This window comes from Ictidomys tridecemlineatus, chromosome 3, assembly GCF_052094955.1.
Source record: "Ictidomys tridecemlineatus isolate mIctTri1 chromosome 3, mIctTri1.hap1, whole genome shotgun sequence".
Lineage (NCBI taxonomy): Eukaryota > Metazoa > Chordata > Mammalia > Rodentia > Sciuridae > Ictidomys > Ictidomys tridecemlineatus.
The window spans coordinates 44,066,768-44,088,678 of NC_135479.1; the positions used below are offsets into that span (position 1 = coordinate 44,066,768).

General features: G+C 50.2%; 1 protein-coding gene across 4 annotated transcripts in view; it reads left to right on the forward strand.

The window, feature by feature from the left end:
* Nucleotides 1-21,911, forward strand: part of Abr (ABR activator of RhoGEF and GTPase) — a 190,832-nt gene that overhangs the window by 127,830 nt on the left and 41,091 nt on the right. For 3 of the 4 annotated variants that reach the window (XM_005327876.5, XM_021728141.3, XM_013359810.4), the window contains 10 exons: nt 476-661; nt 5,270-5,377; nt 8,082-8,142; nt 13,022-13,074; nt 13,596-13,736; nt 15,435-15,556; nt 17,157-17,322; nt 20,173-20,295; nt 20,643-20,718; nt 21,150-21,254. In XM_005327876.5, coding sequence (XP_005327933.3) covers nt 476-661; nt 5,270-5,377; nt 8,082-8,142; nt 13,022-13,074; nt 13,596-13,736; nt 15,435-15,556; nt 17,157-17,322; nt 20,173-20,295; nt 20,643-20,718; nt 21,150-21,254 — 1,141 coding nt within the window. Of the gene's footprint in view, nt 1-475; nt 662-5,269; nt 5,378-8,081; nt 8,143-8,521; nt 8,657-13,021; nt 13,075-13,595; nt 13,737-15,434; nt 15,557-17,156; nt 17,323-20,172; nt 20,296-20,642; nt 20,719-21,149; nt 21,255-21,911 lie in introns of those variants that run through there. The other variant, XM_040269257.2, reaches the window with a different exon arrangement.

Sequence of the window (21,911 nt, forward strand, 5' to 3'; positions counted from 1 at the left end):
CGTGAATCTGAGCTGGTCGTGAATCCTCAAGTCCTAGAACTACATTCTTTTTCTTAAAAGGAAACAGCTAAGTAGTTGTGTTCCCAGGCAACCCTCCCTCCTATGGAAGTGTGACAAGAAAGCTTGTGACTCAGAGTATGAGGCCATTGTGGGAGATGCAGATCCTGTGAAATCAATCTGCAAACCCATAGGGGGCCATAAGCCGGATGCTGCGAGCTCAGATGAGGGTGGGGGTTGTGCGCTGACTGCTGGGCCAGGTTCTGGCTATCAGTTCACCCTTGTTGTGGATGGCCTGTTGGGGCCTGTGACAGTTGCTCCAACGTACAAACCACGTTTCAGGTGCCCTGCCTTTGGTGGCCTTGTTGAGGCAGTACTTGGGCTGCACAAAGCACTAATCAGTGCCACGATCTGCACTGGGCTGATACTCTGGTTTATTCACCTCCACCTCTGCTGTTTCCTCCTCTTCCTCTCCCAGCCCATGAAACCCCTGAAGGCCACAGCCACCACGTCCCAGCCTGTGCTCACCATCCAGCAGATTGAGACCATCTTCTACAAGATCCAGGACATCTATGAGATCCACAAGGAGTTTTATGACAACCTCTGTCCCAAGGTGCAGCAGTGGGACAGCCAGGTCACCATGGGCCACCTCTTCCAGAAGCTGGTGAGTCTCCCACGGAGTGAGCAACCCCATGCAAAGTCTTGATAGGGCTGTTGGCGAATGAACTGGGCCTTGGGAGAGGACTAACTAGCCTGAGCCCTCTTAGCCTCCTGAAGGCCTGAGTCATCTCTGAGTCCTGGGTGCAAGCCTTGGTGTGTGTACTTTATGGGGCATCTGGGCCTGGAACCTTGACTCCCTGGGAGTATTTCCAGGTACGGTGGGAACAGCCCATGGATATGGGTACTTCTGGGAGAGGACCGCCTCTCCTCCCACCACCTCCCTCTCTCTCTCTGTGCTAGAGCTCTTCAAGCCAGTTCTAGAATGAAACCTCCCCTATTTAACCACTGAGCCACATCCCCACCTCTGGGGGTTTTTTTGTATTTTATTTAGAGATAGAATCTGGCTGAGTCGCTTAGGGTCTCACTGAGTTGCTGGGGCTGGCTTTGAACTCACGATCCTCCTGCCTCAGCCTCCCAAGCTGCTAAGATTACAGGCATGTGCCACCATGCCCAGCCTCCTTTTATTTTTTGAGTCAGGGTCTTGCAAAGTTGCTGAGGCTGCCCTTGAATTTGCAATCCTCCTGCATCATCCTCCTGAGTCACTGGGATTACAGGCATGTGTCACCTATAGAAGGCATTATTTCAAGTGAACGTCACACCTCTGATTCTAGTGGACCCAAATGCTTTCCCTGGCACAGAGATGGTGAACACTCAGTCATCCTTTTCTGGTCCCAGGAGTCTAAAGTGATTGACTTGAGGGGAAGCCTCTCCCGAGCCTTCATGAGGGCAGAAGAGAGCCAACCAGAGGTGAGGGCTGTGTAGCCAGAGGAGAGTGGAAAGGCTGTTCCAGTTCTTTTTATTACTTGGACCCTGCTGTCAACAGAGCCTCCTGTTCTGGACTCAGCTCCACGGAGCTGGTTCTGAGTTTGATTTCTACTCACAGCCTCATGAACCTATGTCTGAGGCTCCTGGGGCTATGGGGTTGGCAGGGCCTAGATAGAGCTGGGGTAAGCTGGGCATCTGGAGGCAGTTTATTTTCAGCTAAAGTCTCTCTATATTTGATTATTCATTACTGAGAGAAGGGAATTAGCATCTCTGCTGTTTGTTTTATGAGATCACTCCAGTGCCAAGCTGCTGTTTCTAAGCAACGTCCACTTTCCAGTTAATGACCCTGGCACACTAGGACTTGGGCCCTCCATGCTTAGGGTGACTGTGGAGACAGCAGTCCTAGGATGGCCCATGACACCTGCACACAGCCTATGCACAAATGACCCCTGCTCCTGGCTCAGTGGAGCAAGCCAGCCCAGGCCACCAGGCTTCATCCTTTTCATGGAATGGGGGGCATGGAGAGCCTTTGCCTAGAAGAAGGCTTCAGTGATTTGCACTCTCCTTAGGAAGCAGTTGTCTAGCGCGTCTCCTACAACCTGGGACACAGACAACCAGGACTCTCCCAGAAGAACAGGAGCTCCACTTCTTCCTGCCCCCACCCAGAAGCTTTCTTTTTGAAAAGTCTTACCCACCGCCCCCTGGGGGGGTGGGCGCAGTTGAGACTTGCACTGCTCTGGCCTTGGTTTCTCCGGGCATCGCAGTTTTCACTGTCCTCTCTGGCTTCCCTGTCTCCCAGCCCCACCAACTTCCACAAAGTCCTGTCTTGGTGCTGGGAGGCTCTAGGTCCAGCTGATAGTGTACCCAGCCTCTTTCAAGAATCCCTGAACTTCCCAAGGATTCTTCAGGGAGCAGCATAGACCAGAGTTGGGCTCTGGGACAGCCTGCTTTTCCTAGCACCTTGGCGGGGAAGTAGAAGCCTCTGACAAAGCCTGGCAATAGCTGTATCCCCTTGCTAATTCATCAGAAAGACATTTAAACCAGAAAATCTAGAGAATAACAGCAGACAACTGTTTAGGCACCTCCCAGAATTAACAGATATTAAACTTGGAAGATAAGTACCAAAACTAACTTCCTTACCGTCTCTCTCTTACTTTCCTTCCTCCCTTCATTTCTTTTCTTTCTTTCTTTCGGGGATTGAACCCAGGGCCTCTGCTGTTGAGCTACACCTCCAGTCCCTGGCAAAATTTTCTTAACAACAACAACAATAAAATATATCTATATCTATATCTTTCCTTCCTTCTTTCCTTCCTTCCTTCCTTCCTTCCTTCCTTCCTTCCTTCCTTCTTTCTTTCTTTCTTTCTTTCTTTCTCTCTTACAGGTGAAGGTGAAGTCTTCCCTTCCCCTCCCCATTTATTCTGAAGTAGCTGTTCTTGTGCATTTGATGTGTACCGTATATACTGTAGTTTATATTTTTACTGCATATCTGTATCTTTTTATGACACTGCATGTACCTTCAAAATGTGCATAGGTTTATACATATGTCACACTTTGCAATTCAGTCAACATTTGCTTCATACCATGTTGGTATCGCTACATATAAATCTAGTTCATTCATCTGAACTGCTGTGTGTGTCTGAATTCCAGTATTTATGAGCATTTGTTTCCAGCCCTTCCACTATAAGAAAGAAGAGGGAGACAGTGAGTATCTTGGGCACACACACATGCAGGCTTTTCAAGAGTAGTGATTTCCACCAGAAATAAGTCACAAGCCACATATATAATTGTAAATGTTCTAGTATCCTCCCTCTCCCCCTGGCAGAGCTCCCTTGTGCGCGCGCGCACGCTCTCTCTCTCTCTCTCTCTCTCTCTCTCAGAGCTAGGGATTGAATCCAGGGCCTCACATATGCTAGGCAAACCCTCTAACACTGAGCTACATTCCCAGCCCTAGCCTTATTTTCACTTTTTTAAAGGGAAATTTACTTTTTTAAAGGCAAGGTAATTTACATCCTCTTTTATATTCTGTAGCCCAGTGGTAGAGCGCTTGCCTAGGATGTGTGAGGCCCTAGATTCAAACCCCAGCACCACAATAAACAATCAATCAAACACTGATGCTAGGCACTGGGCATACTCGTTATGTAGTCTGCTTCACACCCCCCAATAAAAGATTAAGAAAGAAACACACAGGTAAAGTTAATTTTTAAAAAATATTTCATTTAGTTGTAGATGGACACAATACTTTTATTTATTTATTTCTATGTGGTGCTGAGGAGCGAACCCAGTGCCTCCCACATGCTAGGCAAGTGCTGTACCACTGAGCTACAACCCCAGCCCAAGTAATGTTAATTTTAAGGATATATTTTATTTGGGCCTGAGGTCGTGGCTCAGTGGTAGAGTGCTTGCCTAGCATGTGCGAGGCCCTGGGTTCGATCCTCAGCACCACATAAAAATAAATAAATAAAATAAATGTATTGTGTCCAACTACAATTTAAAAAAAAAAATTTAAAAATATTTTATTTATCCCAACAGATCCAAATATCATTTCAACATCTAATTTATGTTTTAAAATTGGCAAAGTAATTTACATCCTCTTACATTCTGAGTCTTGGGAATCCAGTGTAGATTTTACACATCTCAATTTGCACTGGCCACGTTGTAGGTGTTCAGTAGCCATGTGTAGCTCGTGGCCATTGTGTGGGGCAACATAGTACTGTGGTTTCTTTTTTATATTAGTTTTTTAGGTGGACACAATATCTTCATTTTATTTTTATGTGGTGCTGAGGATTGAACCCAGTGCCCCACACATGCCAGGTGAGCACTCTACCACTGAGCCACATCCCCAACCAGTACTGTGGTTTCTAATTAGAGGTGAATTTGCTGTGCAGTAGGTTCAGCTCATGCCTGTTGTCAGCTTTATTAATTATTGACAAGTTCCTCTCCAAATAATTGTACTAACTTATACCTACATGCCACTTTATAAGAGTTCATTCTTGCCAACCCTTGATAGCATTTAATTTTTAAATTTCAACCCTTCTGACCAGTATGCAATAGTATGTCATTGTGGCTTTAGTTTGAATTTCCATCCTTTGGAGAAAATATGTATGCACAGCCCAGAGGAGACGTCCCATAAATATTTAAGGAATCAAACTAGGGAGCCTTCGTTTCCTCCTTTTACAGAAATCGGGTGATGGGATTTGTTGTGCTCCCCTGAGGAGGCAAGGCTCTTTGTGGTCGCAAGTCAAGGGAAGTTTTGGCTTAGGTCCCAAGTGGCCTGCAGATATGTAGTGAGGCAGGAGACGGGGACTTGGGGGCCCCGTTAAATGCTGTGCCCCACACTCAGCAGGGGGAGTGGGGAACTGAGCAGGCCACCTTGTCCACCCCCTTCCCCTGTCTCCCTGTGCTCCTGCTAATGACAGGATATGAAAGAGGACTGAGACCTTGAGGGGGCTTCAACCCTGAGATGGTGCTAGAGAAAGCCAAATGTTATGATGAGTCGAATTTCTGGCCTGCCAACAAAGGCCCTGCCCTGCTCTCCTCTCCCCAAGTACCCTCTTATTAACCTTATTGGCTGAGTCCGTTTCCATGGAAACTGTCAAGTTCAAAGGGATACTGTAATATGTTCATCCTGCCTTTCCTCGCATTCCCAGCGAGCCCTTTGGAGCTGAGTTAGAGGTTCCGAGAGCTAAGGGAGCTCCAGGAGCTCTGGTTAAGCTTTCATCCATTCATTAATCCTCCCCCAGCCCCCTCCCACCCTCCTCTCTCTCCACTCTCTGTCTCCTCCCTGCAGGCCAGCCAGCTTGGTGTGTACAAAGCATTTGTGGATAACTATAAAGTCGCTCTGGAGACAGCTGAGAAGTGCAGCCAGTCCAACAACCAGTTCCAGAAGATCTCAGAGGTAGGAAGTTCCCCACACAACAACCCTGGGCAGCTCAGAACCTTCCAGCCTTTGTCTGTCTCCTCCCTGTTCTCCAGTCAGGAAAGCCGTTCCCCTTGTGGGTCATGCTTAGCCTGATATTTGCTTTCTTACACCTGACATTTTTCCTCTTAATATAAAAATATCGATTGGTTTGATTTTTTTTTTAATTCCATTTCAGGTTAGAGAGAGGAATAGAGAAGGCAAAAAAAGAAAGGCAGTATTCTGCTATATAATGGTGACCTTGGGCAAGTCACTTCCCTTCTCTTGGCCTTTGTTTCCTCTCCTATGGAATGAGCTGTTTGGACTTGTGCACCTTGTCTCAAACTTGCTGGAACATTATTCAAAATGCAGATCTCCAGGCACCTTTCCTGCAGCTTCTGATTTCAGAAGTCTTGGGGTGCAGCCCCACAGTTTACACTCTAACGAGCTCCTGGGTAACTCTTTACTACCAGGAAGATTCGAGACCTAGAAGCATGGCATTGCCTGCCACTGGCACTTCTATCCAGAAAGTGGCAGGGAGGGGATCAGAATAGGATCCTCAGGATCTGCGGCCCAGTTTGTTCTTTATTCAAAAGAGACCCCAGAGACACCCCTTAACCACTGGCCTTGTAGAAAGCACCCGGTTCAAATTCAGGGCCAGGGAACCTCTTTCTGGGAGACAATATACTTTTATAGTTCTGGAAGTCCTACTAGAAAGTCCCCCTCGTCCCTTTGCTTTCCTAGTCTTACTTCTGATGACAGAAAAGTTGGTGAGACATGGGATCATTTTCCTGAAACTACTGGGGCTATGGGTTATGCCCAGGTTTGGAATCAACCTAGAAGTCGCATAAGAGTTGGACAGACAGAGATGAAAATGTCAGCTCGGTTATTAGAAAAAAGCCGGGTTGGAAGACGTGGCTTTGGATCCATAGCCACATGGGACTTGCTAATGCTTCACCTCTGAAAGTAAATGTATCTCTCTATTGAATCTATCAGGAATGGCAAGCCACAGGTTCCTCCTTTCTAACTCAGAGTACAGCGAGGGGAGGCCTGGGTTCCATTCCGTCTCCCAAACCCATGGGTCAGTTGAGTTACCCTCTTCTCAGGAGGATGGAGTGACGGGTGGGGAAGTCCCTCTAAGTGAGGTCATGAGGTTAGAGAACTAGTGCTTCCCCTTAAGCTTCCAGCCCTCCCCAGGAACCAACTGAGCTCCCTGATCTGTGTTCAGAGTGTCCCTGACACAGCTACTTGGATGCCCAGGGCCGGCATGGTCCAGAGAGTGTCTAGAGAGTGTTGTTTCCCCCTTAGCCTGGGCTTATTGCCTGTTCTCTGTGCATGGGCAGAACTCCCTACACCCATGCTTAAACCCCTCTCAACGATGGCTTGTCCCAGAGGGCAGAGCCAGGCTCATGGCCCTTCGCCAGGTGGCTGTTCATCCTGACTCACTGGATGACGATGTTGCTTCCTGCTGGCGCTGCCACTTAATTACTGCAATTAGGCCTTTCTCCTCTGCAGCAGGAGTGATTTTATACCTCCAGGCTGCACTGGAGGGGGGTGTGATACAAAATTCCTTCAAGCTGGGAATCCAGGCATCAGGGAGAGAGATGCAGCCTGGAAAAGCTGAGTTAGAGAGAGAGAGACACACACACACACACACACACACACACACACACACACACACACACACCAGGCACCCCCCAAGCTCAGTCCCTAGGGGTTTTCTCTGTCTAGAAACAGTTAGCATAGGAAATGAGCTCCTGCTGTCTGGGCATTTCCTTCCTCCAGGCAGAGCAGGCAGTATCACCAGGGTACCTGACCTTGGCCTCACCTCGCCCCTGCCTTCTCAGGACACTCCTTGCCCAGGCTCTGTGCCCTGAGCCTGCCAAATGGGGATTGCATTTCAGCTCCAATGGCAGACTGCACTGTCCTGTTGGCAAGGGCTGGGGTCCCTCTCCCTCTAAAGCAGATAGGAAAGGTTTGGATCCCATAAACTGTCCCTGGAATCTCATCTCCAGCACTCATTCCTGGGTTACTTGGCATGGGTGCCAGGAAGCCATTGTGGCTGTTCCTCTCTGCAGTCTTCTCTTGTGTCCCAGAACAGACGTGGGTGATGGAGAGTGTCGGGGGCTGGGGTGGTAGTGAGACCCTTCTGTATGGGGAGGGTGTAGCCTATGACCTTTAGCATCTCTGCCCCAGGCATTCCTCCTCCCTGCTCCCCCTGTGCAGGTGTGCAGACCCCTTCTCATCTCAGGGACATTCATACCCTAGGAATTGACTGAATGCCCCAAGGATTGGCCTGGTGCTTGTCCATTCAAACTCTGGCTGCCCTGGGCCTGATATGTACACATCTCTGAGTAGTGTCTTCTGCAGGGGTCGCTAGGGGGTGGGATCCATTCTCAGTCTCTGGGAGGCCCTAAGAATTGCCGGGGAGGGGCTTCATGGGAATGCTGAGGAATTCCCATTACCTCAGCACATCCTTCCAAATAGTCCTGATTCTAGTACCTAGACTGCCCTTTCTTGCCCACACCCCAGCAGCTGGACTCAGGAGGCTCCAGGGAATCTAGGTGGTGAGGCAGAAGTACCCCATGTCCTTGGGTCTCCTTTGTCTCCCTGCGTTTCAAAGCCCCTCTTCCTGCTATGCTCACAATGGGGGAGGGGGAGAGCTGGACAGATCAGGTAGTGATTCTTCTCCTCTTTCTGGCAGGAACTCAAAGTGAAAGGGCCCAAGGACTCCAAGGACAGCCACACATCAGTCACCATGGAAGGTACTTTGGAGAATAGGGTTGCTTTACGGTCACCTTCCTTTGTCTGGTTTTGCGAACTATGGGCTGTGTGTGAACACCAGGCCCTCCCTGCTTGTGTGTGAGTGTGTGTGTGTGTGTGTGTGTGTGTGTGTGTGTGTGTGTGTACATGCCCGCGCACCCGGGCTCGTCCTCATACACGCACATGAGGAATCCAGCCTCTCTTCCCCAGGCAGCGGGCCAGCTACAAACGTGCTCCTCCTTAGGATGCCAGCAGGCGCTGGGTCCCTCCTCCCTCCCCTCCCTCCTCCTGCCTCTCCACGCGCCTCCCGCCCTCCCTCTTGCCGGAGGAGCACTTGGAAGGAAGCGGCTGCTTGATTCTGGAGGCTGTGCAGCAGCAGCCGGCAAGGTGGCCGAGTGGCCGGGCTGCTGAGGGGAGCTGGGAGCCGGGAGCGATGGCTACACGCCCCTGCTACAGGAACAGAGGCTGCCATGGAAATTCTTCTCATCATTCGCTTCTGCTGTAACTGCACTTATGGTAACCCAGGCACCTCTCCATGGGAGGCGGTGTGAATTAACCCACTGCGGGGGCGGAGGGTTGGCTGGAGTGGGCTTAAATGTGACCATCAGGTTTGGGGGGGCGGCAGCAGAGAATGGAGGCTGGGCAAGTGATTGGACCTGTGTGCACAGCCCTGTGGCTTGTGGAGTTGAAGTCTGGGGACTGCTCAGGGCAGGGGGGCTTTGAAATGGAAGGGCCAGTCGGGAAGGGTCCAGGTTCCCCCACAAGGATCTGTGGGGAACTGGTGGCTAAATGTGTGCATGAGAGGCTTTGAGCAACTTCCTAAGGAAATGAAGTGGCAGGCTGTACCTGCAGGCAAGAGAACCCTGAGGCCAGGGAGAGGGTAGGCAGGGGCCGGGTGGACAGGGGCAGAGGGTGTGGACAGCAGTGCCTGGAACCAAGAGCGTGCCAGCCTGGGATGGAGGGACAAGTTGGGAGTTTCTTTGTTTCCGGAGATAGGAGAGGAGGTTGAGCAGCCTGGGTATTGTGTGCTCTGTGCACATGCCGCCTTCTCTCAGGACGTGCTGGGGGAGCCGGGAGGGACTGGGTTCCTCCCAGGAGATTTGTTGCTAGCCTCTGGAGACCCTGGAGCTGAGGTTCCCACACTCGGCACAGAAGGTCAGCTCTGGGAGAAGGGGGTGTGGCAGCTGCTTCTTTGTGAAGGTCACACACCCACCCCTTAATGAAAGGGACCCCAAGCATGTGTGGTGGGGGTAGGGTCCCAGGACAGACATATGCTATCAGCCCAGCTGTTGCTCAGAGGAGGCCAAAGCGGGCCTAGGCAGGGAGGCGTCCAGAAGCAGGTGGGTCCTGCTCTCCAAGGCAAGGAGCGCTTTAGAGATGACCTGAGCTACGTGGGGCAGGGTGTGAGGGGCAAGTGTGGCCTCCGGGCCAGCTGCTCTGGGCCCATGTGTGTCGGAGCAGCAGGTGGCTGGTTTTAGGACCTTCTTCCCTGCCACCAGGCATTTTTGTCTGCGCCCTTCTCAATCACTTTGCTTTCCTATCTCCGTGGTAACCCAGTGCTCCTTGTTAAAGGCTGAACTAAAGGGGGGTGGTGCTGTTTGCTGGAGGAGAGATGATGGATGAGGTTTCCTGGGCTCTTTCCCAGGGGACGCTGTGCAGGACCCCCTCATCCTCACCTTCCTGGGCTGACCTGTGTTGAAGTCTGCTCATGACAGAAGCAGCCTCAGAGGCAGGCAGCCTTTCCAGCAGCCCCAGTGGATAGCTCTGAGCACTCTACTTTCAGGACAGAAGCTATCCTGCCAGTCCCCTGCCTTTCAGCAGATTCTGACAGGCTGGGATCAAGAGGAGAGCAGGACTTGAAATTGGATTGTTCAGAGAGTGAGGGGGACATTCTCTTTTTCGATCTGGCCTAGGAGTTGGTCAGGTCTTAGCTCTGCTTCCCTAAAAGAGAAAGGGGGTCAGTCCTTTCCTTCCTCTTCCCTCCACAAAGAAAGCTTGGTCTCTGTGAAACAGGCCCAGGACCTGGTTTTCAGGGTTTCTTTGGTTCCTGCAATGCCATCTTTGAAGTCAGCTTCAAAGTGGGGAATGAAGACTGAAGAAGCCAGCTCTTAAGGAGGGGGCTCACCCTAGTAACTAGGGGTCATCTTACCTACTCCTGGGAAATCTCTCTGAGAACCCTCCTGTCATTCAATTAGCTTTTACAGACGTTGCGCTCTCCTGAGGAAAAAGACGGCTCACTATTAGAAGCGGTTTATTATTATTTATGGGTAAACTGAGATCCCAAACCCAGCTACTACTTAAGGCTTTGTGATTGTGAGCAAATTACATAATCTCTCTGTGCCTCCGTTTTCTCATCTGTAAATTGGGGCTGATGAAAATTGCTTCCCCATTTGAATCACAGAAAGTAAAGCACACCAAGCAGTTAACTCAGTACCATCTGGCAGAGCAAATTCTCAGCAAACAAAAGAGAGACCAACATGTTCATGCCAGGGGTCTGATTTTGGGGCAAGTGAAGGTGTTGTTTGCAAAAGTCCTGGGAGAGTCCAGGGAGAGGCTTTCTGGAATAGGGAGAGAGACAAGCATTGCAAGTTGTTGGATGGAGGGTATGCTGGGCCAGATGGCATGATGAGGAGTAAGGACAGTGGGTACAGCACTGGGGGAAACCAGGCTCACCTACCAGAGCCGGGAAACAGGCAGGAGTTCCTGGGCCAAAGGGTGAGCTCCTCCCCCAGGGGATGCAGGCGTGCAGGGGCCACGGGGAACACAAATACTGGGTTGCCCTTCCTCTCTACATCTAACTGTGACTCCAGAGCCTCTTCCTGTCCCTCCTTCTCCTCATTTTTCCTCCCAGCTGTCCTCATCCCACTCGGCCAAAGCTGAGGCTGCAGGTCACATTCCACAGCCCCTGTCAGGTGGACCCTTGAGGTGACTACAAGCGTATTAATAACCCCTCTGAAACCCAACCCACCATTTGTACAGAAGCCTCTTCCTCCTGGGACTCGAGAGAGGCCTGGAGTAGCTGACAGTGCAGTATCAGCTTTCCCGGGGGCTGGAACTCAAGGGCCCACCCTGGCAGGTGTCTGCTGACCTTGTACTTCCTTGTGTGTCTCTGGGTTCTCTTCTGGTGATTCTCCCCCCTACCAACCCTGAAGATGGGCTGAGCCACAAATAGGCGGGGGTGCCTTAAAGCAGCTTCAGAAGTGAGCCCCCACTGAGCTGGTAACTGGGCTTTACCTCACTGTCCCAGGATACAACAAGCCTCCATTGCCCATGGAGAGGGCCTCTAGAAATTGCTAGATAAGAAAGGGCTACAAATCAGCCACAGAAAGTGTGTTTGCATAGAGCAGTGGCTTTCAACCATGACTGGGCATCAGAATCGGCAAAGGAGCTTTTTGAAAAGTGCTGCTCCCCTGTTTCGCCCGCAGAGACTTGGGTTTAGTTGATGGGGTGGGGGGTGGGCATCTGTTTCTTTTAAGAGCTCCCCCAGTGATTCTAATGGGCAGCCAGGCAAAGACTGCAGATAAGACTCTTGGCACACCGCTGAGACCGCATCTTCTTTGTCGCCAGCAGATTGTTCCCTGAAGTGTCTACTTAGCAATTCACAGGGTATTTATATCTAGGGCTTTTGGAGGGGACACATTGGTTTGGGGACTGGCTAGGGCATGAGTGGGATCTGGCACAACCTAGTCCTATGGGAAACCCAGCTGAGGTCCTTCCCAAACCAGCGTCCTACCTCTTACTGCTCCTATGGCAGGAGACCAAAGGTCTCGCCCATGGACTAGGGCGTTCGGGTGCAGGACCGATGCTGAAACCACCATGTTGGGAGAAGCGGGGCACAGCTGCTCGTGAGAAGGATGTTTGGAAGTACTGGGCCACCAGCTGCTCCCTCCACCTGTTCCCACTGAATCCCAGCATTCTTCATGTGTTTGGGTCACAGATGGGTGTGGCTCATGGGGACCTGGCTGAGTTTGCATTTGCCCAACCTCTTGGGGACTGCCACAGGCAAGGCCCCATCAAATCCCTTCAGGAAGTCTTTGCTCCTCAGGCTGCCACTGGCAGAGACTTGGTGCTGAGGTCTGGCCTGCCTCCTGGCCCCCCCCAGCCTTTCCCATTCTGCCTGGGAGTTCAAGGGCATGTAGAAAAGTCTTTCTTCATAAAGAGGAGGCCAGATGTGTGGGTCAGAGCAAAGCATGCTGCGCCCACTGGTGGGCCAGGCCTCTGACTGGAGATGCACGAGAATGGAGAAGCTGCCTTTCCTGGAAAAACATTTCCTTCCCCCCAGCCCAGAGTCCTGGAGTGTGCTGGACCTGAGGGGCTTGGCTAGGTGTAGGTGGGGGAGCATGCAGAGGAGCATCTGCTTTGAGCCAGACCAGGCCAGGAGGGTCTGGAAGATGACCCTCAAAGAAGTCATGTCTGGCCGGGTGCTGTGGCACACGCCTGTAATCCCAGCAGCTCGGGAGGCTGAGGCAGGAGGATCAAAAGTTCAAAGCCAACCTCAGCAACAGTGAGGCACTAAACAGCTCAGTGAGACCCTGTCTCTAAATACAAAATAGGGCTGGGGATATGGCTCAGTGGTTAAGTACCCCTGAGTTCAGTCTTCCTGTAACCCCCAAATAAAAAGAAGTCCTGTCTGATGGGCGGTGAGATGCAGAGGCAGAGGTGGTAAGGGAGCCGGGGCTGTGTGTCTGCCTGTTGCTGTGGCATGGCATGCCCTGGGACTAAGAGTGGATGGACAGGTTACTGTAGAATGCACTGGGGCTCCCTGCAAATGGGTGTTTATATGGGGCAACAAGGTGGGTTGTGAGATGAAGCCAGCTCCCATGTCTTAAGTTGTTCCTTATATGTCACCATTCTGTCTCCTTTCCCTGCCTTCCCCAACAGCTCTGCTCTACAAGCCCATTGACCGAGTTACTCGGAGTACCCTGGTCCTACACGTGAGTGTCAAGCCCCCTGAATGGCTAGGAAGGGGTTAGGAGTTTGGTGGGAGGGTGCTGGAGTCACTGAGAACAGCCCATTTGGGGAGCTGAGCAGAGGGTCCCTGGGCCTCAACTGCGCCTGCCTGGCCTGCAGTAACCATGCCAACGGGGCCAGGGCCTAAATATAGCTTGGCTACTAAGCTTGATATTTGGCCAAATGCTCCCTAGGAGGCAGGCACTTCTGGTCTTTGGTATTCTGGGAGCAGCTAGCTATGGGGTGGGTAGAGGGGTGTCTCTCAGCTGCTTGATGAGATGAGGCTACAGTCATGATGCAGCAAGATTAATCGGAATCACTACCCTCACCCTGAGTGCTCCAACCCTAATTTTTAGTTCAGATTTTTAATAGGCATGACTAGATTAGAGTGTGGGTTCCTGAGTGCCCACCTCCGAATTCTTTTGGTGAGGATTAGGTACTACCAACTATTTTACAGAGCCCAGAATCATTCTTCTCAACTCACCCCACCCCCTTCATTTCCCAGGATCTTCTGAAGCACACACCTGTGGACCACCCAGACTACCCACTGTTACAGGATGCCCTCCGCATCTCTCAGAACTTCCTGTCCAGCATCAATGAAGACATTGACCCCCGTCGGACTGCAGTCACTACTCCCAAGGGGGAGGTGAGCTCAAGACCCTGCCTGGCCTCACACCTAGGCTGAGTAGCAGGCATTTGACCAAATGCCCCTGCTCTCTTTCATACATGCATGTCACTATCAAGTGTCCTGTACCTCTCAACCCCTTGTCTCTGGTTGCCAGCCAAGGTGAGGTCTGCAGTCTTTGCTTGCCATCATTACCTGTAGCATTTCAGACCTTGGTCTAAATAGCATTAAGTCCAGTGTCTCATTAATCCCCAGGATAACCCAGGGAGGCAGAAGCGGAAATTGAAACCTGGAGAGTCTCTCCAGGTCTGGCATGAGGTCCCTCAGCCATTAGAGTCAGAACAGGATTGAAGCTATCTGGCTATAAGCCTCAGCATTGTGCCCCATACCAGAGAAGGGGCCCTCCAGGTGCAAACAACCCCTCTGGTATGCTGCTCTCCCTGGAGGGTTAGGGAACAGAAACTGTGAGCAGCTTCAGCTCGGCCTGCACAGCAGGTAGGCTGGAGCTGGGGATGAGCCGGCAGCTGAACACACTGGCCTCAATGATTTCTGAGATCGCCCAGGCTGCTGAGATGCTCCCTGTGGGTGCCTAGATTGGCACAGCAGCTCTCCTGGGGACCCTTCTTGATGGAAAGGTAGCCCAGTGAGGGGAAGCAATGTGAAGAATCGGAGGGACGGTGACCCTCATGGGTCAGCATCCTGGCCTAGATACCATGCTTCCTGTCCAATAGAGGTAATTAAATGGCATTTAGGAGTGAAGGCTGACTGGGTTTATGCTCCTTTGTTACATTTATGAGCCTCCAGTGTCTCCTGGGAAGAGAAGTAATGAGGGACAGGGTCTGGAGCATGACTAACGGGGCATGGAACTATCTCTGTGTGCAGTTCCCAGCCCTGGTTTGCAACGCCCCAGAATATCATGAGTTTGTTGTACTCTGGGGATAGCTCAGAAATCTCCAGATTGCTTAGAGCACCATCAATTTCAGGTCGTCTTAATTGTATCCTTTCAACATGTTCACCCACATCTTGCAGCATATGTAGGTCACACGGTGTGTCGTGCACATGGGGGAGGCTAGGCTAGGATGCGACAGCTCCAGAGAAGCCCACTGGCTCTGAGGGTGAGAGGGAGGAAACTCTAAGAGGTGACTCTAGGACTGCCACAGCCCCACTGAGGGAAACCCAGCATCTCCCATCCACGAAGGGAGATTCATGAATCCACTGAGAAGTAGTGGAAACAGGCCCGAGTGGTCTGCAGGTCAGGGTTGAACTGAAAATAGATCAACTTCTCAGACTCAATTAGGAGGCTCTTTGAGGATGAAGGATGTTCTTGGCTCAGGCTAGAGAAACCAGGTCATTCTGAACTAGGGTCCATCCTAGTTGAGAGCTGTGGGGAAGCCACCATTTGTCAATCACGTTCTAAGTGCCAGGCACCATGCTATTTCCTATGCACCATCTTGATTTATCAGGTAGATAACATTCTCCTCCTGGTACAGCGGTAAATCTGAGATATGGGAAGCCAGGGAACTTGCTTGGGGTCACAGCTGAGAAGTGGCAAAATCTGGGGTTCAAGCTCAGGATTCCAAAGCCAGTGCTCTTAACCATTAGGTAATACAGCCCTTCCTTTCTGCCCTCCCTAGCAGGGCCATGTCCCCAGTGCAGCCTGGGCCCTCAGCTGTATCCACCTCTGAGCAGGCTGGGGGTGGGGGGTGCCATCTCCTTCAGACGCGGCAGCTGGTGAAGGACGGCTTCCTGGTGGAAATGTCGGAGAGCTCCCGGAAGCTGCGGCATGTCTTCCTCTTTACAGATGTCCTGCTGTGCGCCAAGCTGAAGAAGACCTCTGCAGGGTGAGTGTGCGGAAGGGGGTCCAGGGTCACAGTGGGGGGAACCAGACCCTTGGCTCTTGTAGAGCCCTCAGCAACCTTGGGTAATCTGTGTGTGTGTTTTTTTTCTTTATAAAAAGTATATTAATTAATTTTATTTCACTACAGAGCCTTTTTCTAAAAATCATGCTTTAAATTATAAAGATAATATAAGGACATATAGAAAAGAGCTGTCAGGCCCACGAACATAAGCCCCTGTCTCCTGCAGCTATATTTCCTTCCCAGTTTTTAAAATATCATTATGTTTTGTTTTTTTTCTTTCATATAATTGTAATCAGAGTGAATGCCCAATTTGGGGCTCTGCTTCATCTATTTCACGTCATAAGCATTTTCCCCGTTGCTGCCTGATTTTCATAATCATCATTATACTTTCCTGTATGATGTTACAAGTGGATATGCCATAATTTACTTAAGCCTTCTCCTTTTATTAGACATCTCTAAATTTTTTGCTAACTGCAATTCTGTGAATATTCATTAAATCTGCCACTATTTATCGAGGGCTTATGCCATGCCAGGTGCTGTGACAAATGCTTTGAATACATGATTTCTGATCTTCCCAACAATGCCACAAAATGTTTATTATTATTCCTGTCTCACAGATGAAAATCCTAGAGAAGGTTACTAAGTTGCCCAAGATCACTAGAAGTGGAGGAGATGGGATTTGAACCCTAATGGAAACTGAAAACTCCATTCTACCTCCATCTCAGTAGTGTGGGTCTGCACCGGGCCTTGAGCAAGAAAGGTTCTTTAGTATTTATCCACATATTCGTCCACCTGCATTTATGTATCACCTACTATGTGCCAAGTACACTGCTGTGCAGTATAGAGGTAGATAAGCCATATGCTCACTGCAGCAATCAGGAACTGGAATGAGAGGTACAAATCTAAAGTTCTGGAGTAAGTCAGAGAAGGAAAGATCTTCATGAGTTTCAATAAAGGGCATGACTCCCTGGAACTAGATCACCTTCGAGATAGTTCTAAAGCAGAGATGGCAATAATCAGCGTACGTACCTCTGCCTGAGTCCTTTGCCCATTGCAGACATTATGAATCAACCATGTTGCTCTTTCTCACTAGGCTTGGATGTAGCTTTATAATCTTTAATCCAGTACCCTGTGTGACCTCCTGTTAATCAGAGTTGGCATCTAGAATAACATCTTGGTATCCCACATTTACCCTAAAGGAAAATGACTTTGAGCCTAAGGCTAGATGGGCTAGAAGGGAGAAAAGCGTATTGGATGGGGAATAGGAAAGTATAAGTCTAACCAATAAGGATTTTGTTTTTCTTAATAAACAAGTGACTTGGGATATTTAAAAACACCAGCCCTACTGGATCTGAAGACTCGACAAAGTGAGGAACCCTCACTGCTTGGCCGACCCCAGATCTGACTGCCACTGGTCGATGCGTGTGTTTCCTGATCTAGCTCCTCCAGCTGCGATCATTCTTACCTCTGCAGAGTTCTCAGTAGATCCCGCTTGGGTCATTTTTTGGTTCTGGGCCCAGTGGTTCAGGACTGAAGAGCCAGCTTCCCTGTGGCTCACGTCTCCCTCTGGGCTTGTTTGCAGGAAGCACCAGCAGTATGACTGTAAGTGGTACATCCCCCTGGCCGACTTAGTGTTCCCATCCCCCGAGGAGTCCGAGGCCAGCCCCCACGTGCACCCCTTCCCAGACCATGAGCTAGAGGACATGAAAATGAAGATCTCTGCCCTCAAGAGTGAAATCCAGAAAGAGGTGAGGAGCACCTGGCAGCTGAGCTTTGGGACAATTTTGACTGGGTCCCTTTGAGCTGGGGGTGCTGGGGATGGGGGACAGAGAGGGGCAGTTGTGAGGTTTGAGGATCTGCTAAGGGAGGCAGGACACAAGAGTTGGAGCCCTCTGTGTCTGTGATAAGAGAAAGCCCCAGACTAAGGCAGATCAGCTCTGAGCAGATAGTGGGAAGGCCAAGGAGTGAGTGCTCAGAATTTAGTGGGTTGAATTATGGGAGAACAGTTTTTGTTGAACATAGTAGACACAGTAGAGAAGGGAAGAAAAAGGAGGACTTCTTAAGGAAAAGCAGGATTTATGTAAGAGAAAAGGCCTGGGAGATCTCTTAAGGACTGACAGATCCAGTAGGCAAATAAACAGGGAGAGAAGGGACCTCAGTGCCACAATTAACATGTTTGGTCTAAAAATGCATAGAAGCTTGTGCCTTGACAGAGTGCTGAGATTCTTGTCACATATAGCACATTCATAAATATTTATCCTATATTAAGTCACAAGAGCTGGGTGTGGTTGTGCACAACCATAATCCCAGCAACTCAGGAGGCTGAGGCAAGAAGATAACAATTTTGAGGTCAGTCTCAGCAACTTAGCAAGGCCCTTAGCAACTTAGAGACCCTACCTCAAATAAAAAGGGCCTGAGAATGTGGCTCAGTGATAAAGTACCCCAGATTCAATCCACAGCATGCCTGTGCATGTGTGTGTGCACCGCGCACAATTAAGCCACAAGGGAAATTTCAGTTTAAAAACAATAGCCTACAGGTAACACCCATAGACCACACTGCTGTAAAATTTGAAGTCAAAGGCTAGAATATTAGTTGAATGACTGGAAAGTTAAAACTTTTAATTTACAGAATCAAAAAAAGAAACTCTGCACTATTTAGAACAACACGAAAATGGGAGTTGCACATGTTAAAACCCAGAGGATACAACCAAAGCACTGTTTAGAGGAAAATGTATAGCCTTAAATTCTTACACTTGAAAACAGTGGCTAAAGGAAAGGACATTGATGGAGGCTTCCCAGTGACCAGAAGGTAGGGCATGGAGTGCTTTGGTTGGCCTGGTCTCTTCCTCCTCCATCCAGGTTTGGCTTAGACCTCGCCTCCTCTGGAAAGCCTTCTCCAGTGTCCACCTTCACCATAATCCGGGTTAGGTGCCCTGCTCCCAGTCCTGGCTGGTTTTGCTTCACTGGTGTTGACTATAACAGCTTGGTCAGCTTTATTTCTTCCTCCCTAAAATTTGAACACCAGTAAGTGGGTTGTTTTCTCTAGTTCTGTGCCCCTAGTACTTAGCATGTAGTCAGTAGGTGCTTCATGTATTAACTGTTGATAAATAAGTAACCAAATGACCTCTAAGGATCCTTTCAACTCAGATCTCTCTCTTTGAACAAGGAAAAGAAGACCACAGTTATAGGGGTATTTGGGACAGGGGAGTGTGCTAGGATTGAAGGCAGTGGGGTACATCTGCCCAGAGGAAGTGCTCTGGCAAGCACAGGTGTCCTCCTCCGTCAGGGCTGGGCCTCGGCCTGCTGCAGTGACACCTCCTTCCCCATCTGCTGCTGCCCATCATCTCCACTCCAGGGGCAGCCTGCATGCATGTTTCTTCCCAGGCCCGGGGGCTGGCAGGTCTTATGCCTTCCTCCTGCCTAAAGTGTGCAGATGTAGGCTTTTGCTCAGTCAAGCCCATGCCTACTGAGCCCCACTAGCTACAAGGAGCATCCCAGACACCTGACAGAGCTCCTCATCCAGTGGAGAAGGCAGCTCTGCAAAATGTACACGTACACATGCGCGTGTGTGTATAGATATATTTTTAAAGGTATATATGTAAAGATACAAGTATACTTATGCATTTTATTATGTTTTCCCCCCAGTGCTGGGACTTGTACCCAAGGGTGCTCAAAAACTGAGATCCACCCCCAGCCCTTTTTATTTTTATTTTGAGATAGGATCTCACTAAGTTGCTGTGTCTGGCCTTGAACTTGCTATCCTCCTCCTGCCTCAGCCTCCCAAGCCACTGGGATTACAGGCATGTGCCACCTCGTATGACATAGCTGAGGTTTTTAAAGCAGGGTGACTCTATTGTACCCAGGATTTAATTTATAGAGGTGATCAAAAAACAATGCAGGGCTGGGGTTGTGGCTCAGTAGTGGAGCACTTGCCTGGCACGTGTGAGGCCCTGGGTTTGATTCTCAGCACTGCATATATTTTATAAATAAAATAAAGGTCCATTGACAACTAAAAGAATATTAAAAGAAAAAATTTTTAAAACAATGCAGAGAGTCTGATGCCCCTGAGATATTTTTATTACTTACAGTTCCCTAGAGAAGGGGTCTACCACACTACACAGGGGGAGGCCTCAGGGTCATCAGGAGGCAGAAGCGGAAAACACGGGTCACGGTGCCACCGCATTATTTAGGTTTCTGTGGAAGGAGGGCAGGGTGGGGGAACAACTTAGCATTGCCGATTTCAAATTACGTTGGGGGGTTCAGGCCTTGGGGTGGTCTCTAGTCCCTGACCTTGATAATTTAGGACAGAGGAAGTACTGGCTTGATGGGTGAGAGGCCTTTGAGGGGTGGCTGGGGATTTGGATTCTGGTGGTTGGTTTGGGGGAGTCGTCTACGACCTTAGGAGTTGGCCAGCCCTGGGAGGAGTGGCTTCTCCTCACCTAGCTAGGCCCCCCGAGCTGCCAAAGCACCATAAAATATAGAAAAAATTTTAAAAATCGTGATTAATACATGGAGCGGGGGGATGTTGTGCTTAGAGCTGCTGAGGGCTCAGTGGGGACTGAGCGTGAGGGAAACCATCTGTGCTTCGTCCCCTACAGAAAGCCAACAAAGGGCAGAGCCGGGCCATCGAGCGCCTCAAAAAGAAGATGTTTGAGAATGAGTTCTTACTGCTGCTCAATTCCCCCACAATCCCGTTTCGGATCCACAATCGGAATGGAAAGGTCAGGAAGGGTGGAGTTGGGACAGAGATAGCCCCTTTTCTTGGTCCAGGGCAGCCCACTCTCCATGGCTCCTGGGCCCCCCACTTTCCAATGAGGCTGCTGTGGTACCAGCCCTGAACACTCTCTCCTACAAAGGTGTGGAACCAGTGCCCTCTGCTGGCCACCAATAGCACTGTCATTCCCGTCACCTGGCTTCCCAGAAAGGAGCACCCCCACCCCCTCCACCTCCCAGCTGCCTCCTCTAAGCTCAGGGGGGTGTGGGTGAAAAGCTTGACTGGGAGCCCCAGAATCTGGGAATATGCTTGGCCTGACTGTGGTCACCCCACTGAATTCTCATCTCTCTTCAGAGCTACCTGTTCTTACTATCCTCGGACTACGAGAGGTCAGAGTGGAGAGAAGCGATCCAGAAACTACAGAAGAAGGGTAAAGTCCCGTCCTGCTGTGTGTTCGCATTTCCAAACATTTTCATGTCATGTAGCTCTTCTTCAGTCCTCACAGCCATCCTGTAAGATGCCAGGAGAGTTGGCACTTAATTCATGTTTCTGATCAACGAAAGCCCAAAGAATTCAAGCGATTCACTTAAGGCATACGATGAGTTGGTGATAGACCTAGACCCAGAGCTCAGGGTTCTGCCATCTCACTTGCGCTTGCCCTTACTCTTATACACACATACCTGGGCCTCTGACAGCACTCACAACTGGGCCCATGTGAATGTCTCCAAGTCTTTACCTCCCCAGGACCAACTCCACCCCTAGAACTAAGCTGTTTGTTTTCCCGTGGCAGCCCCCAAGGAAGAGCAGCAGGTCCTAGTGAACCTGTGCTGATGCCCCTTCCTCCCTTGCTTCCTCTTGCAGATCTCCAGGCCTTCGTCCTGAGCTCAGTGGAGCTCCAGGTACTCACGGGATCCTGTTTCAAGCTTAGGACTGTACACAACATTCCTGTCACCAGCAATAAAGATGGTAAGATCTGGAAACTGAGGTGGCCCAAATAGCAGGTGCAAATCCCCAGGGCATTGCTGTGTCCTTCTGTAAGGACCATGGCTACCGATGTCTGATCTCTGGTTAACTCTGCTGGGGCGATTCTATTGCTAGGTACCTAGAGATCTTAAATGGGGATCACTCTCTATGGAGCCCCCAGGTCCTCCTCAGCCCTCTCAGTTGTGAGAGAAGGATCTGGCACCCTGGGGCACTGGGATGGCGTGGAGTTTCTGAGACCGTCCCATAGTGGAAGCCAAAGGCTGAAGCCCGAGGGGTGGGAGGACGATGATGGACGGAGAGGGTAGAATATGAGAAATAAGCCCAGAAGTTTCCAGGGTCTGGATCTTGGAAGGCCTTAAATGCTAATCAAGGGAGTTCAGATGTGATGCAAATGGGGGGGGGGGGACCTGGGGAAGGTTTTTGAGCAGAGGCAAGTGCTCTCAAGGTTAGAAACTGGCCCAAAGCAGGTGGGTTCTGGCTGCCCATGGTTCTGGGAAAGCATTCACTCTCTGAAAGTGGTTTTGAGGGCCAGCTTCTCTTGGTCTATTTGGATCAACTAGGGACCCCTGTGTCCCAAGCAGGGGTCAGAACTGAGCCTTCCCTCTTCCATTAGCAGAGTGACTGATCAAATTAGTTTTC